The following is a 21536-nucleotide window of genomic DNA, read 5'->3' on the forward strand; positions in this document are numbered from 1 at the left end:
AGAACATATAGGGCTGTGATGCCAGGAGTCAGAATATAACATTTGTCTTATGAACCTGTGTGGAAAAGGACAAATGGGAGTGTCTTTGTACATTCCAGTTGAAGCTTGACAGGGGTAGGTCTGGTAATGATGGTTACGGGTCCCTCTAGTGTTGCTCTGGTGTACTACAGTGTACTTATTACTTAGACAAAAGATGCTACACTATCAATATTTGGGACACTTACCAGAATTTAGAAACTCTGAACTTTTACTTCAATACTTTTCCAAAAATATGCATATTTCTGAAGGGCTAATGTATGGCAATACTCTTAACATTTGCTGTGTTGTTCTTGATTGGGCATTTTGGGACATGTAGACCTACTGTCATTTGTTAAAAAAAATACAGAACAAAGATCTGTCATAGAAGGAGACACCATATATACATATCAACATTTCAAAGGTTTTCTAGTTCTACACATTATTATACCTCAAAATCAACACCAGGGATAACATCAATAACTACAGCCATCACATATCTATAACTGTAACGTAGTTTACTGAGTAGGCCTACATCTTTAACTGTCTTTTGAGTGACAAGCAGGGACAGACTTTTTCCTCAGCCTGTTAAAAGACCCAGCCAGCCGTCCACACAGTCTCAGGGCTGGTTACAGCCTGGATCCTCATTGATTTTATTGGGATCGATGCTTCCATTTACTGTGGAATGGTTTTAGGCTTTAATTATGTCGGGTGTCAATGGCATTTATCCTATCAGGGCACAGCCGCCGAGTGCATTTTCCAGTCAGGACAAAATCTTTACGATTAGTACATTAGTGTCAGTCCACAGGCAAGGCCAGTCCAGCGAGGGATTCATAATATACACACCCCCTCTGGACTGAAGCATGGGGTTGAATGTGATAGGCAGAGCACTACTGGGCCTTCCTGTCCTTAGTGTATTGCAGTTACATCTTAGGCTTAAACACTCCGCATAAAGCAGAAAATTGCTTTACTTATAATTCCTTCCATCATTTGAATTCAGACAAAGGCTGTATTAAAGAATTCCCGACCTAGAATGGAAAAGCTCAAAACGAAGTGGCCAGCATTGGAAGCCGCTCCATGGCATGCTTGACATTTAACGATAATTTCCAATTGAGCTGACATCTGCTGTGTTTTCCATTAATGTCATCTACTTGAAGTGCATGAAATTGGTAACATTGTCTTTAAAAGCTGCTTTGTCTGTGAGAATGAACAGATTGAATCCCATATGTGTCATCATCACATCTGAATAGCTGATTGAAGGTAAGGGAAATAATTAAATTCACTTTAATAGTCACACATTCATACCAAAGGTCAGGTGAACAACAAGTATTGCAGTATGTTTAGTTCATTTTTCTATTCAAAAAGATTGATTTCCAGCAGGTTACAGCATATGTTTCATTAACATTTAACGATATATTCAACTGAAGGAGTGGATTTGATCTTGGAATATACAGTCTATATACCTTGCTACTGGAACTCCTTGCTAGAACATTCTTTGCTAGTAGTCCGAATCTCAGTACCTCCAAAAGGATATCTAGATTACAAAAGTTATCTGAAGATTTGGATCGGTCACAGAAACCAATGGGTTCCATCTGTTTGGTTCTAGAAACTGATGGATTGGGCCAGAGCCACAATACATGTGGGTATAGGGACATGTAGAAAGTTTGTAGAACAATTCTTTATACACCATCTAAATGACTACAAAGGAAGGATTTATAATATGCAGTCAACGATGGCGCAACAGAAGATTTCAGTTTAAGTTGTCGAGCAAACAGACAGTGGTATTTGAAAGTAAATAGCCTCATCTTTCCTCCAAAACGAATTAAAGCATGAAGTGTAAAAATACATTGAAATGAGCTTAGTGCTCATTGCTCACCAGCAAATGACACATTATTGTACATACAACATAACGAATGGTATAATTATTCATACTGGGGGCATGTTATCATGTCAGCCATTATTATGACATGATTTCCTTCACATAAGTACAGATCTTGATACATATAGGGCAGATATTGAGTGAAAGTGATTAATAATGCCTGAATTACATTAAAATACATTACATACAAACAAACCGTATTACAGTGCACCTGACTGCTGACCAAAGACCTACTATCTGAATTTTGAACCACAGTACAATACCCACCACTATTCCATAGGTAATGAAGATCTGAAGAACACTGAGAGCTGTGAGATACAACGTAACCAATAGACAGCTGGCTAAAAAGGAATGTGAGTGTAAACTATATCATCATCCAATAGACAGCTGGCTAAAAGGAATGTGAGTGTAAACTATATCATCATCCAATAGACAACTGGCTAAAAGGAATGTGAGTGTAAACTATATCATCATCCACTCCATCGTCCCTCTCAGCTCTCCACTTCCATGAATTACCTCATGGCAATGGGTGGTGCCGTCACCCCGTCAGGCCCTCGCCCCGTCAGGCCCTCGCCCCATCTGCCCATCAGGCCCTCCACCATTGGGCCTTGCTCCAGTGTGAGGCCCTCAGGCATACTGCCACACGGACCAGAGGGTCCCAAGGGTGATGCTGTAGGCCAGCATAGCCACCAGGTAGACCCTGAAGAGCAGCACATCCAGCACGTAACCCACCTGCAGCCACTCCTTGGCAATGTCCCGGCTCTCATCCTTCTTCTCCAGGTAGCCGCGAATGGATGAGAGCTCATGCAGGATGTTTTCCATAACAGGCGGGATGTTGTCGCGCACCACCGGCAGGCCAACCAGGCCTCCCAGACCCCTCTCCATGCTGTCTGCGCCGCCACAGCTGTTCTCATAGGTGTGGTGAAGGTGGTGGTGGTGGTGGTGGTGGGGGTGGTGAGGGCATTGCCCTGCTAGGGGTCAGCGACGGAGTGGGCTCAGACAGTGTAACATGATACCTGTATTTTTAAGCTCCAGTGTTGTGTTGACCTTGTTGAAGCAATGCATTTTGAATGGCTTCAATGCATTTTGAATGGCCTCAATGCATTTTGAATGGCCTCAATGCATTTTGAATGGCCTCAGTACATTTTGAATTGTTTACTGTATGCTGAATATTAGCAAAGACAGAAAACAGCCATGTATATGTATCTATTACAAGCCCTCTCTGTCTCCGTTTCTATGTTGTCATGAAGCTGCTGGATTTTTTAAATCACTGATTACAGCCAGAAGAGATCGGAAGATACATTAGATCCACCTTCAGCGTCCTGTTAAGAAATGCCTAATGTTACCCACTTCCTTCTTTCACTTCTTTCTATCCCACCGGCCACGGACACCTTACCTGGGCTGAAGTTATTCTCTTTGTATTGGCCCGGGTGGTCGGAGTCCCTGGACAGCACGGAGCACAGGCTGTGCTTGTTGCGAATGCAGAGGAGGACAGTGGCCCGCTCCAGGACCAGGTGTCTGAGCCACTGGGGCACATGGCTCTGCAGGTCCTGCTTATGCACCAGGCGCACTATCAGCACCGTCTCCGTCAGGCTGATCACCAGCAGAGCCATGCACACTACAAAGTATACGCCTGGAGACAGGGGGAGAGACCCATGTTACCCCAGCACACCAGAAGGTGTACCGTAGTCTGAGAAGACGGGCACGCCCCATTCCCGTTTGACAGCCTATTCCCAGTGTAATGCACTGTTTTGGACTGGGGCATTTTGAACAGGCGACCAACGACAGTCCTTCCCCAGTGCTATCCTACTCGTAACTTCAATAGAACTTACAATCCCTTCAGGATCAACAACAGTCCTTCCCCACTGCTATCCTACTCGTAACTTCAATAGAACTTACAATCCCTTCAGGATCAACAACAGTCCTTCCCCACTGCTATCCTACTCGTAACTTGAATTGAACTTACAATCCCTTCAGGATCAACAAATCAAAGGTGAGCCTCTGAAGCACCAGCTGCATCTCACCAATGAGAGGCGTGCCGATGGCAGTGGCAGGCAGCGTGTCAGAGACGATGATGAGGAAGACTGAGTAGCCCAGGAGCAGGGTGATCTTGAAGGACACTCTCTCTCCGCTGTCCGGGGGGAGGTAGAAACCCACCAGGTCCATCACCATCAGGAAGATGCTGGGCAACAGCAGGTTCACGGTGTAGAACAGAGGTCTGCGACGGATCACCACCTGGTGAATTGTGGGTGAATTAGTCGTGAGCACATACTGACTTCCACAATCCCTAGCCCTGGTCAGTGATTGGACTGAACGGCATTCTAATCATAGGCAATAACGCTGTGCATTTGATCACTGAGGTGGCAAGGTGGGAGGACACTATCCCACTATAAACTATAGATTAGAACGCATTTTCAGAACCGCAAGCCCTGATTTATTTGTAATTCACCTTGGGTAAATTTTTTTTTTGATTATTATGGGTTCCACATGTCTACTTCAAGAACCTCATTGCTGCTATCCCTGCATTTCAGTTGCACATGCTACCCTAGTCCTTCAATTTGCCTCAATTTCTAATTCAGAATGCCATTGATGATTGCCACATGTACCCAACTATTTATCCCACTTGTACATACATTATTCTTAATATTTGTACATTTTCTGAATTGCCATATCACATTTAGAATTGCCATATGTAATGCATTCAGTGTTAATTGCACATCTATACATTCCACTTGTACATACATACACTTAACACTTGCACATTTTCTGCCCTCCTCTATTTGCATTTCTGGTTAGACGCAAACTGCATTTCATTGTACTGTACTTGTACTTGTTCAACGACAATAAAGTTGAATCTATTCTAAATCTAATCTTCTATAAAGCTTCTTGGTTAGAGGTCACAGTAAGGTTCTTCTATTTAAACATTTATACGGGTCTTTTCAGCCAGGTTGAGTGGGCTTTTAATAAATGAATGACAATAATATAATTGATTGAAGTAAACATGACAGTAATAAAAAAAATATATTTCAGGAATCCCAGACAGAAGACTCCTGGAATCAGGAGGAAATAAGCAGGGCATTTGGGAGTCCTACCAGAATTTTTGTGGATATTTTCAGAAAGCTATATCCAGTTCTGGAACGCTAACTAATCTTCTTATTGACCAGGGCCCTGTTTCCCAGAACACTAAGATGATCGTAAAATGTACGTAAGTGCCGCGTTATTTTATCAGTGCGTTTCCCGAAAGCATCGTTACATAAGTGGCACGTAACATCGCTCAATAATTAGCGAGTGTTCCAGACCACTCGTATGTCCATATTAACTGATCTTAACAGGCACTTCACTATTCTTGTGAAATAGCGCCTCCCTCAACAAGAGGAGTGATCGCAAACAGTTAATGTAGAACAAATTATCAAAACGGTTTTAATTTAGACCAATTTATTTAGGCTAGACAAATTATATAATAAGTGTGTAAGTGGTTGTGAATGTAATTGAATGCAACTGTCAACTAAGAATAAAGAATAACGTTATTAAGAAAAAGTGTTCAAAATTATCTTTCACGTGTAGGTAGGCTACGGTCTTTGATGGATAGGTTTCTTTTGCGTTCTATTTTTATTTCAAACAAATAGAATAGATTTTTCCAACTATGCTTTACCTTTCCCATTGAACAATCATGTTGATTGCTATGTGACTTACGTATTTTTAGTATTATAGAAATTAATTATTCTGTATAATGTTGTGGTCGATTTCCGGAGATAAGATTTTGATTGGCGGAAGTCCATCCCATTGGTTAGATATGTTTCGTCCACTCTAAATTTCACTACTTCTTAGAGTTTTACATTTTCATATTGCCCACGTAGTAGCAGAATACATCGCCAGCGATATTATATGATTCTGAGAAGTAATCAGGGTCTATCGAAATGCAATAGGCTATATTTTAAAACGTATTCATGGCCTAATTCCATTCCAAACACCAAACACACCCTAATTCCATTCCAAACGGCCGTAACCTTGAACTCACGATGCACTTTATGAAGAGCAACGTACGTGGTGGTTTGGGAAACCGTCATCCGTCGTTACAAAGTCCATAGGCTACTTATGGACAAATGCTACTTGCATCGTCAAACCATCGTAAGTGCCCCGTGATTAGGAAACTGGACCCAGGTCAATTATTTCATAATCAAAGATAACCTGCCTTGAAAATATAAAAAGTGATAGATGATTTATATGCATACTCACATTGAACTTCATCTCGGCATAAGAGTCAATGTTGTCCAGACTGAAGCGTTTGTATTTAGACAGGACATGAAGAAGCTCCCACTCCCCCTGGTTCATGAAAACACTCTTATCCACTTTGACTTCATCTGCGCTCCTTATCAGCTTGAGGTCAATGTCATTAACTACAGACACAGACATGGAGATCAATGTATGACCAATGACAACCAAACTGAGGTCTAAGACACTTAACTTACCCCCCCCCCCCCCCACACACACACACACACAGACACCCACCCCTATACAACTAATCACTGCAGATCTTACGGGTGTGCAGCCAGCTCTGGAAGGTCAGGCTGCAGTTCTGGACATCGAAGGGGAAGTTGTAGATGTTGAGAGTGCAAGCAGTTACCACCTGGATGGGCTTATAGTTGCGCACCAGTCCATAATGGGTCACATACACATAGGGGATGTCTGGTGACTTTCCCACATCTACACTGAGGAAAAAACACAACAGAATCAACCAAAAAAGACTTGTCGGGCTGATTCATACAAGAGCATTTTAAGGCATTACTCACACTACTTTATTAATCCTTAATCAGTAGATACCGTACATTATATTATTTAATGCATCACTTTGCAAGGAAAACCACGGTTGCATTTGTATGGCCTTAAATGCATGCACTTGGTCACACAGTAAGGATATTAATTAGGACCAGTCCACTTACAACTCATTGATTAGTATGTCAGGCACCCACACATTGGCGGTGGGTATGGACGTTTGATTCACATCATCAAAGTCCTTCGGGTTCCAGACCAAGAACTCATCTGTCCATTCCTGATACAGATTTGACATGGTTTCATAATACAGACAACGTTCAAGGCTCTTCTAGAGATCGGATTCCTCCTGGGGTCTTTAGAGTTCTATATAGCATAAGCCAGTGAGTGTTATAAACGTTATTAACGAATGAATCAATGAATGACGTGTTGTCTGAAGGCTTACATGGGATAAGATGTCTGATACATTTTCTAGACTAATGTCGTTTTTTGTAAGTTTAATTCATATATATATATATATATTTTAAATGTTATATTGCTATTTTAAATAGCTCTTTCTCTTACCTGCCTGTACCATACATATGTTGTCAGAACTTGGTTCTTCTCGTCCTGTTGTTGGCACGGGGGGAATAATGATCAAGACATCATGACGCTCAAGACACACTGTCTGGTTATGTTGAAGTATTCCACTACAAAAATGAATGGGCCTTAAACTCACCACACTGAGGATGGAGTACACCATAAGGTCGATGGCCACCATTGTGCAATTCCGCCAGTTACGCACGGGTCGCACCCCTTTTTTGTACCCAGCGCTCAGGTACTCAGAGAGATGTACTAAGGTGGCGTTGGCAAAGCGTCCCGTGTTATTGCCCAGTTTCTTGACTATTGGAGGTAAAAGACAGACGCTTCAACATACTGATTCAGCGTCAAGCTATTCACTAAACGCCATATATTCAGGGTTATATGATTGTTTAAATCTAGTATTATATAATATCAACTTCCAAAACATGTGACTTCAGTCAGCAATGCTACAGTTTATCTGGAATTCATATAATTTCAGTTAACAATGTCACAGCCTATCTTGAATTAATGTAACTTCAGTCAACAATAAAACAAGCCTATCTTGAATTAATGTAACTTCAGTCAACAATAAAACAAGCCTATCTGGAATTAATGTAACTTCAGTCAACAATAAAACAAGCCTATCTGGAATTAATGTAACTTCAGTCAACAATAAAACAAGCCTATCTGGAATTAATGTAACTTCCGTCAACAAAGCCACACCCTTTCTGGAAACATTTAACTATAATCAACAATAACACAGCCTATCTGGAATTCATGCGTCTATTACCTGTGCAGGCTTGTGCTGTGCCTTGTATCAGGAGCCAGATTACCCCTATCCAGAGTGCTGAAATTCTCATCCTGTACAGTTTCACTGCTCCTCTTTCAGCTTGGCAGTAATGAGAAGCGCTCAGCTTTGAGATGCAACTAATAACTGGCACCACCCGAGATCCATTATCGGGAGTGTACTCTCCAATGTAGCCTAATGTCCACTGTATCTATTAGTTAAATTATGTTTTCTGCATTCAGAATGAAACTGACTTAGGCAGCCCATGGAACTATGTACATGAGGGTGTGTCCAGCCTAGATTTGACTGGTAGCGTATGTGGTTACGTCATCACCAATCTTGAGCAGACAACTCATACCCTCTATCTGGTTGTGTAACCCAATAGGTCAGCGCGGCCCCTTGGCAATTCGCATTATTCTGTATGTTCATTTATGACACTATTTAGTTTGATATTGATATTGATGTATAATATCAAATGGTTGTGACCAAATATACGTGTATATTTATTATCCTATTTCAGGCAATCTGCAGAAACAATGTATTTCTTTAATACAGGTTTATAAATTTAAGTTCATTTAAAAAATGATAACAAATTGGATGGGCATAATCATTAGAAAATTGCACAGACTTTAGCCAAGACAACTGACAATTATTGTTTATTATAGCCAGCAATAAGCTTGCCACATCCTCTTGGCAATTTGGTCTAGTCTTCAGTAGCAAACTGCGTAGAGGCTGCATCCACCAATTGTTTCCTACTCAACATAGGTTAAGGATGTGATTCTTATCTGGACTATTCCCTGGCCAACAGTTCAGTGTCTTCTTTATCATCACAGGTTGCTCTTGATTTTTGGGTTTATTGTATTGCTAAAAGGCCCTCAATCTTTCAGCAGAATCATAATTTTTGAACACTGAATTGAACCTTGCACTAAAATAGACCTTGAAAATGAGCTGCATTCAAAATGTCTTGGCGCATTCAATGTCTTGGCGCATGCATCTGGTACAAGCAGGTAATTGGTTTGTTGTCCATATATAGCACTACCGAACTTGCTTGCTAGCTATTGCGTACGAAGGCAGCCAAGCATGGATAGGCAAGTGCCGCTTGTATAGGATATCAGTAAATCATCACCCATAAAGTTTTCCATGGTTCTGCTGGCATACTAGATGTGAACCAAAGGCACTTTGTTCCAAAAAAAAATGTTGATTGTGATAAGATAGCTATACTGATTTTATAATTTTTACCTTTTGAAAATGTGCTTTCCCCTGCATATGTAAGTTTTATGTTGAATACCAATATGCACATTTAACATTCTTACAGAAATGATACTTGGCTTACCTTTAGAGAGATTCTAATGGTTTCATGTTCATGGAAGTCCACTGACTCCAACTGAGGTGAGTTTTTGTGGCAAAAAAACTACGACACGATATTGTGGTTTCACAATCCATAATGACTTGTTTTCAGCTGAAACGGTTGGCATTCTATAAATGATATAGTGGTGTTTGTCCTCGCTGGATTCTCTTGTGTCTTGACATACACAGCATTTTACAGGCCCCGTGCTATTGTAGATGTGATTGGCTTACACCAGTGGATTCGGGTGAACCTGACCAGGCAAGACAAAGAAAACAGTAGTAGTAGTGGACATGTGCATAGATATTTAATTTTGGGCGAGACGGGAGACTGCAGGAAGGTTGTTTTGTAAAATACTTATTGTTTAATAATAACAGGTTCCAAGTCTACAGCGGGTCAATATTCCATTTCACTAACTAGGTTAAACTTACAATGAATACAGAAGTTCATTGTAATGTGGAAAAGTCCAAGGGAGTTAAATCATTTATATCATTTTATACATATACCGTGCCTCTCAAAATTGTTTAACTCCCTTGGACTGTTCCACATTTTAAGTGACAGCACAAAATAACAACGTATCCTTGTCATGTACAATTCAAAAATAAAATCAGCAAATTGATTTACTATTAAAACAGAAAATATCTGATTGCATAAGTATTCACACCCTTTGCTATGACACACCAGCATGAGCAGTGGTGTAACTAATTGGCTTTAAAAGTAATCTAAATTAGTTTGTAGGAGCTCATCTCTGTGCAATTAAGCTGTTTCACATTATTTCAGGTTAAATACACCTGTCTCTGGGAAGCCCCAGTGTTGGTTAGTACAATTCCTAAAAAAATACATCATGAAGATGAAGGAACGTTGAAAGCAAATTCGGAATAAGGTTCTTCAAAGCATCAATCAGGGGTAGGTTATAAAAACATACACAAGGCAGAAAGAAATTGAGAGAATATGGCACAACTGAGAATCTGTCTAGAACAGGCCATCCTCAATAACTGAGAATACAGGCAAGAAGGGCTCTTCTCAGGGTGGCCACCAAGAATTTACTGTGTTTCCTGGCTGAGCTGGGAGACACTGCATACCACAACAATCAGCGGGGTGCATCACAACAGTGGCCTTTATGGGAGAGTGGCATCAAAAAAACACACATCGAAGCTTGACAAGAGTTTGTGAGAAGGCATGAGGGAGACTCTGAGATTGAGTGGAAGAAGATTATATGGTCTTTCCTCCCACACATTGCCCAGTGAGCCGCTCATTGAGCTTCCCTTCATTGAAATGAACTGAGCCATTGCCCTCACCACGAGTAGTGTGTATGCGCCACGAGTTGTGTGTATGCGCCACAAGTAGTGTGGCAGCATCATGCTATGGGGATGCTTCTCAGTGGCAGTGACGGGGAGACTGGTCAGGAATGAAGTAAGAATGAACGGATCAAAATACATAGAGGTCCTTGAATCTTATCTGATCCAGAGGGCACAGGACCTCAGACTGGGGTGAAGATTTATTTTTCAGCACAACAATGACAGAAGTGCAAAGCTGGTAGAGACTTATCCAAGACTCTTGGCTGTAACTACTGCCAAAGGTACTGACATTTTTAAATACTCCCTGTTGGGATTCCCATTTGGATCAAAGGTAATTATACATATATATGTATTATATATGTAATAAAGAGTTCCTTGTGTAAACATTGTGAACTACCCTGAGGGGCAACAATGTTATGGGGATCTGAAGAATGTTCTAAAGGCTAGATGGTGTGAATAGAAACTAAAGACTGTTTTTGCAGCAACTGATGGAATGTCTTGAGATAGACATCCCTGTCATTGGACACGGTAATGGCATCTAACAGCTTCCTTTAAGTATAATGTCAGTATAGTTACACGTCCCTGTCATTGGACACGGTAATGGCATCTAACAGCTTCGTTTAAGTATTATGTCAGTATAGTTACAAGTCCCTGTCATTGGACACGGCAATGGCATCTAACAGCTTCGTTTAAGTATAATGTCAGTATAGTTACACGTCCCTGTCATTGGACACGGCAATGGCATCTAACAGCTTCGTTTAAGTATAATGTCAGTATAGTTACACGTCCCTGTCATTGGACACGGTAATGGCATCTAACAGCTTCATTTAAATATTATGTCAGTATAGTTACACGTCCCTGTCATTGGACACGGTAATGGCATCTAACAGCTTTGTTTAAGTATTATGTCAGTATAGTTACACGTCCCTGTCATTGGACACAGTAATGGCATCTAACAGCTTCATTTAAGTATAATGTCAGTATAGTTACACGTCCCTGTCATTGGATACAGTAATGGCATCTAAAAGCTTCATTTAAGTATTATGTCAGTATAGTTACACGTCACTGTCATTGGACACGCTAATGGCATCTAACAGCTTCGTTTAAGTATAATGTCAGTATAGTTACACGTCCCTGTCATTGGACACAGTAATGGCATCTAACAGCTTCATTTAAGTATTATGTCAGTATAGTTATTATAGTTACAATAACGGCATCTAAAAGCAACATGGATTTAAGGCCTAGAACCAGGGATGACATGTCTTCCCCAATGTTGGGAGCAGTTAAATTGCCTGCCTCCCCACAATAAGGACACTTCACTAAATATATAAAAGTTGTCCCACCCTGAAATAAAACTCAATCTTATACCCCTGACTGAAAACAACACTGTATTTAGAAATATTATACTGTCAGAACTAACAAAATATTTAGATTATTTATTTTAAAAAAGCCTGGCATTTCAATTAGTCTAAATTGATTATGGGATTGTATAATGGAATATCAATTGAAATTGAATGTACATAATATCATGATTGGATTCTTAAATGTACAGTGTGTAATACATGGATACAAGTTGCTGTAAAAAAGTAACTTCATTTTTGGATTAGAATTTTGACTTACGGTTGATCAACAATTAAATGTTAGAACATTTGGGGAACTAAAGAAAGAATGCTTTACTGAAATAAAATACTTAAAAACACAAGTATTATTTATTAAGGATTACATTATTAAATCAAACATATATATACATATATAGACTAGTAATAGCAAATCTGTAATGTTGTTATATAGAAACTCTTCCACATTGTTCTGGCAGGTATAATATGGTTCCACACCATCTACAGTATATCCCTGCACATCTTTAACTAAAAACAGGAAACAGGTTACTCATTAAAAGCAAGTGATACCGTTAATGTTGAGAAATAATATTTCTGTGTCAGATACTAAACAGAACTTTTTGATATGAAAGTAAATAACTTACATTACATATTTGAATATACAACATCACATTTCAGCAAACAATATTATTAATTTGATGCTAGTATGGCTATCTGTCTCTCTCAGGGAGTTGGCAATACATCTGGTTGTAAAGTGATCTGCTCACAGCAATTGCATGCACTTCAAATGAAAATTATATTTACATAGATCGTTCTTAACCAAGGCTTTTTCATGAGTAGCTCATGTATCTTTTTATGACTATCATTGAGCCAACAGGGAATACAGTTGCCTAAGCTAGGCTTTGAATGTGCTTTATTGATTTAGTATGAGCTCCAGAGGAGCATAGTGATTCAAGTTAATGTGGAATAACATTGTATTGATGTCAGGGAATATGCCTGGAGAACACAAGCGAGAAAATGTATATTTTCGGAATATATTCTGTTGAAGAAACCATCTGAATTAATATATGAATACATCAGCATACGTTGATGTGTGGGTGGCATCTTCCAGTGGTACATGGAATGCCGTATTATCTTAATAGCTTCTAGCTACAGTGTGGAAAGGAGGATGACAAATGGGATCAACCTCATACACATCAATAACCCAAAACAGACTCTAATAACATATTACACTAAAGCAGAAAAACATCAAGATCTCGTTTCTCTTTTCGCCTTCATATAGAGCTCCAGCTGGCCCACAGTATGACCAGGGTGCTGGTGTAGACGACCAGGATGAACAGGTAAACTCTGAACAGAATGAGATCCACCTTGCAGCAGAGGGCCACCCATTCAGACTGAGCTGAGTCGTCCCTCTCCCCGTCCTGTAGGTAGAGTCGCAGGGCCACCACTTCCTGTAGCAGCCTCTCCAGCTGAGGAGAACTCTCCTGGGGCTCACTAAGGGACAGCAGGTCCTCGTCTGGAGCTAGGTCAAACTCGTAGCCTGGAGAGCAAATAAGTGTGGTGATGATGGAGTTAAACATTGATGTTAAAAAAAGAAAACTTGCTGTTGCCACATTACAGTACTAATGGGGCTATGACACTGTGTGTGTCTGGATAATGTAACAGGGATTTAATGTTCTCCCGGAGTTATTTGATGTTGACACAGATGTGTCGGAAGTGAGGGATTGTCAACATTTAGGAGAATTGGAAATCTGAGATAAATGCATCTCTGAAAAGTTTGGAAAAATGCTTCTCTGTCACCTCCACACTGATCTACGTCGTCCAGCGTTTTGACAGAGGTGAAGTTGCTCTCAAGGAAGGTCTGGCTGGATGAGCCGTACTTGTCAAGGAGGCAGGCAGACACTGACATCTCCTTGACCTCCTTCTCATTGTGGTGAAGGAGCTTCACTACCAAGATGGAAATGGCTAAATTCAGCACCAGCAGAGCCATGCACACGGCAAAGAACACCCCTATAGAATGGAGAGGTACAAAGGTACATTTTCATTATAGTCATTTCGCAGACACTGTGAAGTTATTTTAAACACTCTCTGAAAAGATAGGAGTGCATTCATTTTGTCTAACAAATGCGTTAGTTGCAGATTATATCACAAAATGCTTTGTCAATCAAATCAATCAAAGGTATTTATAAAGCCCTTTTTATATCAGCAGATGTCACAAAGTGCTTTTACAAAACCGGCCTTAGACCCCAAGGAGCAAACAACAGTAGTGTTGAATTTCAGTGGCTAGGAAAAACTCCCTAACAATGCCAAAATTTAGGAAGAAACCTAGAGAGGACCCAGGCTCAGAGGGGTGACCAGTCCTCTTCTGGCTGTGCCAGGTGAACATATTAAGATTACAATTGTAATAATTAATAAATGCATGTGGGCTGAGTCCAGAGTCTATTTAAACTTAGTCCAGGTCGGAAGCATGACCAGATGGACAAGGACAGGGACAACACGGGGGAGGGGGAGGTGCCAGCACAGTGGCAGCTGAAATCGTCAGGCATCGTCTCGATCTGCAACACAACCAGGAAGATTTTCCAAAATATTTTGGAACAGAGTAAAAACATTCTGCAACCATAAAAGCACCTTGAAAGCTCTCTGGAATCTGTTAAGATCTGTTTAGATTTTAAATAGAAGTATTAGTTCACTCAACTCTGTATGAAAAAAACATTTGGCTGAAAGGTGAAGGAACATTGCGGACTATCAGAGGCGTTGCTAGGATCACAATATATTCAGGGCTTTTGTCTGTTGAAAAACATTTCACAACTAAAATGTAACTTTTTTAAAAAAAATTATTCTGCTACACAAACAACACATACTGTGGACATGAAATTTCATTCTGTATCAGGTATTTTAATTCTGTATTTTAGGAGACATTGGGGCTATTTGAAACAACTATGTGATCGTAGGTAAGCCAAATTAAACTCTTAAGGATTCAGGTCTCTTGTTTGTAGTGAAAGACTTGCATCAAAAAGCCATTACGAAGTTGATGAAATCATGGGGGAAGATCATGAAGTAATAATTCACTGTTCAAAAAAAAGTAGTGCATTGCTTTTAAAGCATTATCTAAGACTCTGGAATTACTGAGATCGGAAGTCACAGCAACTGTTCAGTTCCACAATTAAAATCTATGCATGTTTTGTAACTATTATTTGTTCTATCCACAAATTCCCAGAATGGCTAAATGCTGTGAACACATCATACAGTATACTGATGTTTCACACTTTTTGAACACATTTGCCGGACTGCGTAAGTGGAGCCGGCCAAGAAGAGTGAAAGTTTCTTACTGAGTCAGTGGGTGAGTGAGTGAATAACTAACTGATTATCCATTGTTAAATAACGTATTGTTTAGAGATGCGGACTGCCATGTAGATGACCGGTGTTCGATCCTCACCACGGAAAAAATTAATTAGGCATTAGGATTTGTTCAACTACCTTTGCACTGCAGCTGAAACTCTTTGTCACACCGAGCAACACTGTCAAAGGATCTGTGCACGAACGTCTTTACTTAAAGAAAGATCTTCTGAATGATCTTATGACTAATATTCCAAGCATATTTTTTCTTCCAGCCAATTGCGCACAAATCTCTTGCACAAACATGGGCATTATCATCATTTTCATAATTTTTGTTATTTAAACCTCATTGTGTGACAATATTTGTGTGGTTATTTGGAACTGCTCTGCTCCTTTAAGATTATGTCTCAAATGTAGTGTGAAGGGGCAAGTTTGGAGTGATACTGCACAATGAAAAGCTTGTGTGTAAGCATTTCACTGCACCGTTTACAGCTGTATATTTAACACGCAGGAAATAAACATTTAATCTCCATCAAAGTCAGATACGGACACATTCCAAGGAGTAGATATTGTTTATTTCTCACCTATTGTAATGTATTAATTTCAAACCTTTTATCTTGAAGTCTTTGGTTGTTTATTGCACTACCTACCTACTTAACACGGTCCCAAATGGTAGGCCTTAATGAGATGAGAGGGGCTATGGCTTAACACAGTTTGAACAATGCTGAATTTTCAAATAACAAATGCTCTATATTTGAGTTGAGTTACAAGTTCACCAGCTTTTAAATCCGTATTACCTTCCCGTGGTTCCAAAATTTCGGTACAGTTTTATTCAAGTGAAGATTGACAAGAGTGGAGCAGTTACATATTACCGAAATCTCAGAACAGTGAGTGGGACTGGTGGGACTGGTGTACCTATGAGTGGTGTTCTGATGGCAGTGGCAGGCATCTCATCCATCAGGTTGACCCTGAAGACAGTGTAGCCCAGGAGGACACTGGTCTTGAAGGTGATGCGCGTGCCACTGTTAGGTGGCAGGTAGAAGCTGATGATGTCCACCACCATAAGGAAGATGCTGGGAATGACCAGACTCACCACATACAGCAGGGGGCGCCGGCGGATCAAGACCTGGCAAGTGGCACAGAAGAGAGTTTGACTTTTGGATTGTAGGTGAGTTTGAAAAACTGAATTTCCTTCTCACTATTCTAAACCTAAATCCGTAACCATCCAATCTATAGACATCAACTGGCCTTTCCTAAACTGAACATACAGAAAATCCTGTTCTCACAATATCACCCTCCTATCCAACTCCAGCGGTCCAAAAACATAAATCCCCTCTACAGCCTCATTCACAATGAGCCAGAGTGTGTGAAGGTAACCCAACAAACCGTGGTGGGTGGACACTCCATCATTAAGTGCCCTTCTGAGCTAAATGTCCAACAGCAGCTTGCCAAGCCAGTCCTCGCAGTGAGTCTTTCCCCCACCTGCGCCAGGCACAAGGCCCATTTCTCTGTCAGAACAAGACAGCCATTGATCAACCCCCACAGAGACAGCCTCATTATGGTTCCCCACTCTCTGTCGCTCAGCGTTCTGGAAGCGCCTATCTATTAGCCCATCTATTAGCATTAGTGCTTAACCCCATCTGTGAAGTCCTGGCTGGTCACTTTAATACCCTCACAGAAAGAAAAGGAGGAAAATACAACCTTGTGTTGAGGCAAAGTCGCCCTATGAGATACTAACTTAGATTCCTATTGGATAGGCTTCAGCCAAATGGGAAATGATCAATCCTGATTGCACATTTTATATTAACTGACTGACTGGGTATGCATTGATGTATAAGTGGATAAAGAAGGTAGATTAATTCTTCAAGTCAAGTATGTGAAAAGAAAACGAGATATGACCCAGATCTAGAAAGGAGTACAGTCACGCACGTTGAACTGGATGTGGGCGTAGTCTTTTTCATCCTGGTGGACCTGCCAATAGCGGGAGGGCACGGACAACAGTTCCCACTCGCCATCATCCATGAAGGACTTCTGATTATTGGCGATCTCGTCTGCACTCCTCCATAAGGTAAGGTTCACCTCAGTCACTGCATACACAATGGAGAGGTCGAGAAGAGAGCGTATTAAGCCTTGATGACACTCAGTCGATATGATCTACTGTTGACTGGGAAAGGGGATCTTTGTCAGTTTGCACACACGGTCCAACTGAGGTTTGGCTTCCGTGCTTAACCCAACGCATTGAATTGGAGTGGTGTGTGGAGTTGCCACAATCAATGCCCAAGAAGCAGTTAGGGTCAACTGCCTTAATCAGGAACAGAACAACCCATTTTAAATGGTCATGTCTCAAACCTCTAGGTTATGTACGTTTAGCTCCCGTGTTTATGTGTGATATCCTTATGCATGTATTACTGCACATCTATACAAAGATATTCCATTGTAATTTTGCACTTGGAATATGTGTTTGGGCCAACGTCCCCCATTTGTGTAGATCCATATCTCAAATCATTTGCTTGGTGCGGTAATAATCTTTTGGTCTGTTTACACCTCTTCAGTCTCACCAGAGTGAAGCCAGCTGCGGAAGGTCAGAGGGCAGCTGTGCTTGTCGAAGGGGAAGGCATACATCTCCAGGTCACATGCAGACACCACCTGGATGGGCTTGTTGTTCTTCACCATCCCTGAAGAGTTGACATACACGTAGGGGATGGCCGGAGACTCTCCTACATCCACACTCACGGGGGGGAAAGGTCACATACTTTATGGTTATGAAGATGTAGCTGCGTACAGCACTGTCAAACGAGACGCTCTGACTTCCTGGTCAGTCTGGTCATTTCCTTCGATTATTATACTGAGTATGCGTTCTTGTCCAGAGAATGTTACAGTAGTGAACGCATACATTCATATATTTTGTATAAAGTAATACTATATTATGTATAAAGTAATAAAGTAATACTTCTGTGAAAAGCAAAAGGGTAATGAGTAATCCAAAGACGTTATGTCATTGGAAAAGGAACTGATTATGTAAACGTACAATTCACTGATGATTAGATCCGGAACCCATATGGTGTCAGAGGACAGTGAGATCTCAGTGATCCCATCAAACTCCTCAGGATCCCACACCAGGAACTCATCCGTCCAGATCTGGCATCAAAAACAGGAATTTGCCAGCAAACACATCACAAGAATATAAAATGAAGTACATGACAGATGCATGTCTGTTTAGCCGTACATGATAAACAACACAGAAGCAGGCTGTGTCTTTCAGACAGAATATTAAAGGATAGATTTTTTATATATAATTTCAGTGCATTTGTGTACATACTGTTTTTTCCCCCAAAATTACAACATTTATATACAGAGTCCCTCTATTTCACAGTACCAAAGGTATTGGGACAGTTGGTTTAACAGGTGTTTCTGGCTGGTGGTGTTTTCATACTAATTATTTGTCCAAAGAAATGTTGGTGCCCTGAAATAAGGGCAGTGTAAAAAATGGGTTATCATTTGTGAATGGGGAAAACAACATGTACACAAATGGTGGAACCAATATATACACAAATAAAAGCTGAGAATCTATACTATACATACATTAATTAATTTAAACCTTCAGAAAATAGTGCCACAGAAGACAAACATTTTCTCTCAACCTGTTTTTTTTTTATATCCAATTCTAGCAACGGCTCTTTTCCATTGCATCAACTCCAAACAGATTTGGGAAAGTTTAGGATCGCAGCAAGCACATGAAGTGTGTCAACACCTAAGGCACGCTCACTAATTACCAGGCTACCCCAGGTGCATGTGCCAAAGCCACCTGACAGTGTCGCTTAAGAGCAACAAGACTTGCCCAGCCAAACGTCAGCTAGCAGCAAAGCCAAGGTGCTGTCATGACTCAAACACAGACTGTGTTGGTTAGCTTGGTGATAGGAAAGAGTGTCTCGGATTACCTGGGGGGCACCTCAGTAACATGTTTGACTAGATGTGTAACTTCTTCCGCACAATCAATGGCACAAGAAAAAGGTTTAGGTACCGTAGGAAAATACATTGAAGTGAATGGAGAATTACTTCTCTTGGCCATATGCACATATTTAACCTAATGGGATTTTTCTATTCTATTTTTAATATCTCACTAAACCACTCTATTCAAACTACCAAAAGAATGCTTAGCAGTGATGATTCCATAAAGGAGTAATTGAAGAAATTACACTTTCAAAAATACAAACAGTATTTGTGTGATGGGTTTCATGACAGAGGCATTCAACTCTCTCCTCAAGGACTCCCAGACATTGTCTTGAATAGGCACAACAGATTCACTAATAAAGTGGACAAGTCTAATCAGGTGTGCTAGCTCTGGAATAGATTAAATACATGGAATGGCTGGGGCTCCATGAGGAGAGTGTTGAATACCTCTGTACATTTTATGTTGCATGTAAACTGAAAATTGTATGTTTAATGCCAAAAGAAGATTATTCATACCAACCTGCCGGTACCAAATGCTTGTGGTAACTTGCTGGGTCTTTCCATCCTTTGAAAAGTAAATATTCCAAAATAAATTATGATTTTGTTTGTTTTTATTTTGGTTCTTACATTATTTGTGCAGACAATTAACATTTGTAAGTGTTTTAGAGCACATGTTTTTGTGCCTGTTTTATGACACATGCTGAAGTAATGGGTAATGGTATTGTGCAAGATGAAGCCATAAAATGCTCTTTACCACATCAAGAACTGACTGCAGGATGAGGTCTATGTAGATTAGTGTGGGACTGGTCCAGGTCTGAACAGGTCTCACTCCACAGTCGTATTTACGCAGGAGAGCCCTAGTGAGCTGGTTCAGAGCAGACCTCTTGGGTTTATCTGGTAGCAGTTCAGCCAGAGGGGCTAAATGAATGTTGAATAGTAATCAATAATATTGAATTTAACTAACTGATGGATAGTAAAAGTAAACAGAACACATGCCCTATCTTCACATGATCTACACAACATACTACACATTTTCAAAGTCATAGAATGATTGTTAACAAAAAGGAAGCACGTTTTGAAATAAATCATTGATAAACTACTATATTTAATCTTTGTGTCTGATTATTTTAGCAAATTCAGTGAGGACTGACACTGGACTCATCGAGAATGCTCAACACCAGAAAGTAATTCAGGCATGAGTATTCACCCTCCAAAATGTATAATTAGTAGAGCCACTTTTTGCAGAAATAAATTCTTTAAAGGTTTTGCTGCACCAGATTTGTTCAGTGTCAGAATGATTTTGGCCTCTCTCAGTCACTCCCATTCTTTCAGGTGTTACCTTTTGAGTAACTGCATCTTTCTTGCCACCCTCCCATACAGACTAGTTATTATTCCACTCCAAGCCAATGACCTCTGTATCTCCTTTAAAGTGATGGTTGGTCTCTCTGTGTCTTCTAGCTTTCCTTGTTTAAGCATTTTGAGGGACAGCCTTTTCTTGGCTGTGCCTGGGTGGTGTGATGCTTCCACTTCTGGAGTTTTAATCCAGCTGTGCTCACTGGGATATCCAAGCACTTGGATATAATTGTGTACCCTTTTCCTAATGTATGCATTTGTACCACTTCATCTTTAACTTCTGTAGAATTCTATAGAATACTCTTTGCCCATTTTCTTACGGATTCACAGACTGACCAACAGTGGGGTTTTTATACAGAAAATATGACAGCAACTCACAGGTGGAAGTCAACAGTAAAGTAATTTTGTCCTAGTAAGGGCAATTTCTTTCATCTGTGTAAACTGGGAGCTCCCACTGCACAGGGGTTAAATAGTTTTGCAAGAAACATATTTCAGTATTGTATGTTCCTCTCACAGCAGTGAGCGTGTGTGTTTTAAAATAAAACAGCCATATGTGGACTTCTCCACCTCTGAGTGTCCTGCTCCTCTCTGTTTCTACCTGGGCTCTAACCCTACTAGGGAGTTGTTCCTAGGCACTGCACATTAGTTGTTCCTAGGCACTGCAGTTTCAAAACATAAAGCTCCGTAAAAAATTAAGAGACCACTGCACCTTTTCTTTCCTTTCCAAAAATGTTGAAAAGGAAGGTTTTGAATGGGGAACAGAAGCGTTAAATTTACAGTGGTCTCTTCATTTTAACAATTCTGTTCCTCACTCAAAACCTCCCTTTCTTACTTTTTTGGAAAGGAAAGAAAAGGGTGCAGTGGTCTCTTAATTTTTCCCTGAGCTGTATATTTCACAAGTTGT

The 21536-nt window shown here is 40.4% G+C and overlaps 2 protein-coding genes across 2 annotated transcripts; both read right to left on the minus strand.

Annotated features, from left to right (window-relative positions):
* Positions 1–2223: 2223 nt before the first annotated feature.
* Positions 2224–8168, minus strand: htr3a (5-hydroxytryptamine (serotonin) receptor 3A). The gene is given in 9 exon segments (XM_029120773.2): positions 2224–2865; positions 3291–3621; positions 3905–4129; positions 6131–6291; positions 6434–6603; positions 6835–6944; positions 7229–7273; positions 7383–7546; positions 8016–8168. Coding segments are annotated over 9 exon segments (1620 nt in total). The 5' UTR covers positions 8086–8168; the 3' UTR covers positions 2224–2521.
* A 5098-nt stretch (positions 8169–13266) lies between these two features.
* Positions 13267–20201, minus strand: htr3b (5-hydroxytryptamine (serotonin) receptor 3B; the record flags this gene model as incomplete). The annotated part of the gene is made up of 8 exons (XM_020047999.1): positions 13267–13532; positions 13793–14002; positions 16244–16454; positions 17258–17415; positions 17887–18056; positions 18357–18466; positions 19800–19844; positions 20034–20201. Coding segments are annotated over 8 exons (1338 nt in total), but the record flags the coding sequence as incomplete, so codon positions are not given.
* Positions 20202–21536: the final 1335 nt, after the last annotated feature.

Source organism: Esox lucius, chromosome 7 (genome assembly GCF_011004845.1).
Source record: "Esox lucius isolate fEsoLuc1 chromosome 7, fEsoLuc1.pri, whole genome shotgun sequence".
Lineage (NCBI taxonomy): Eukaryota > Metazoa > Chordata > Actinopteri > Esociformes > Esocidae > Esox > Esox lucius.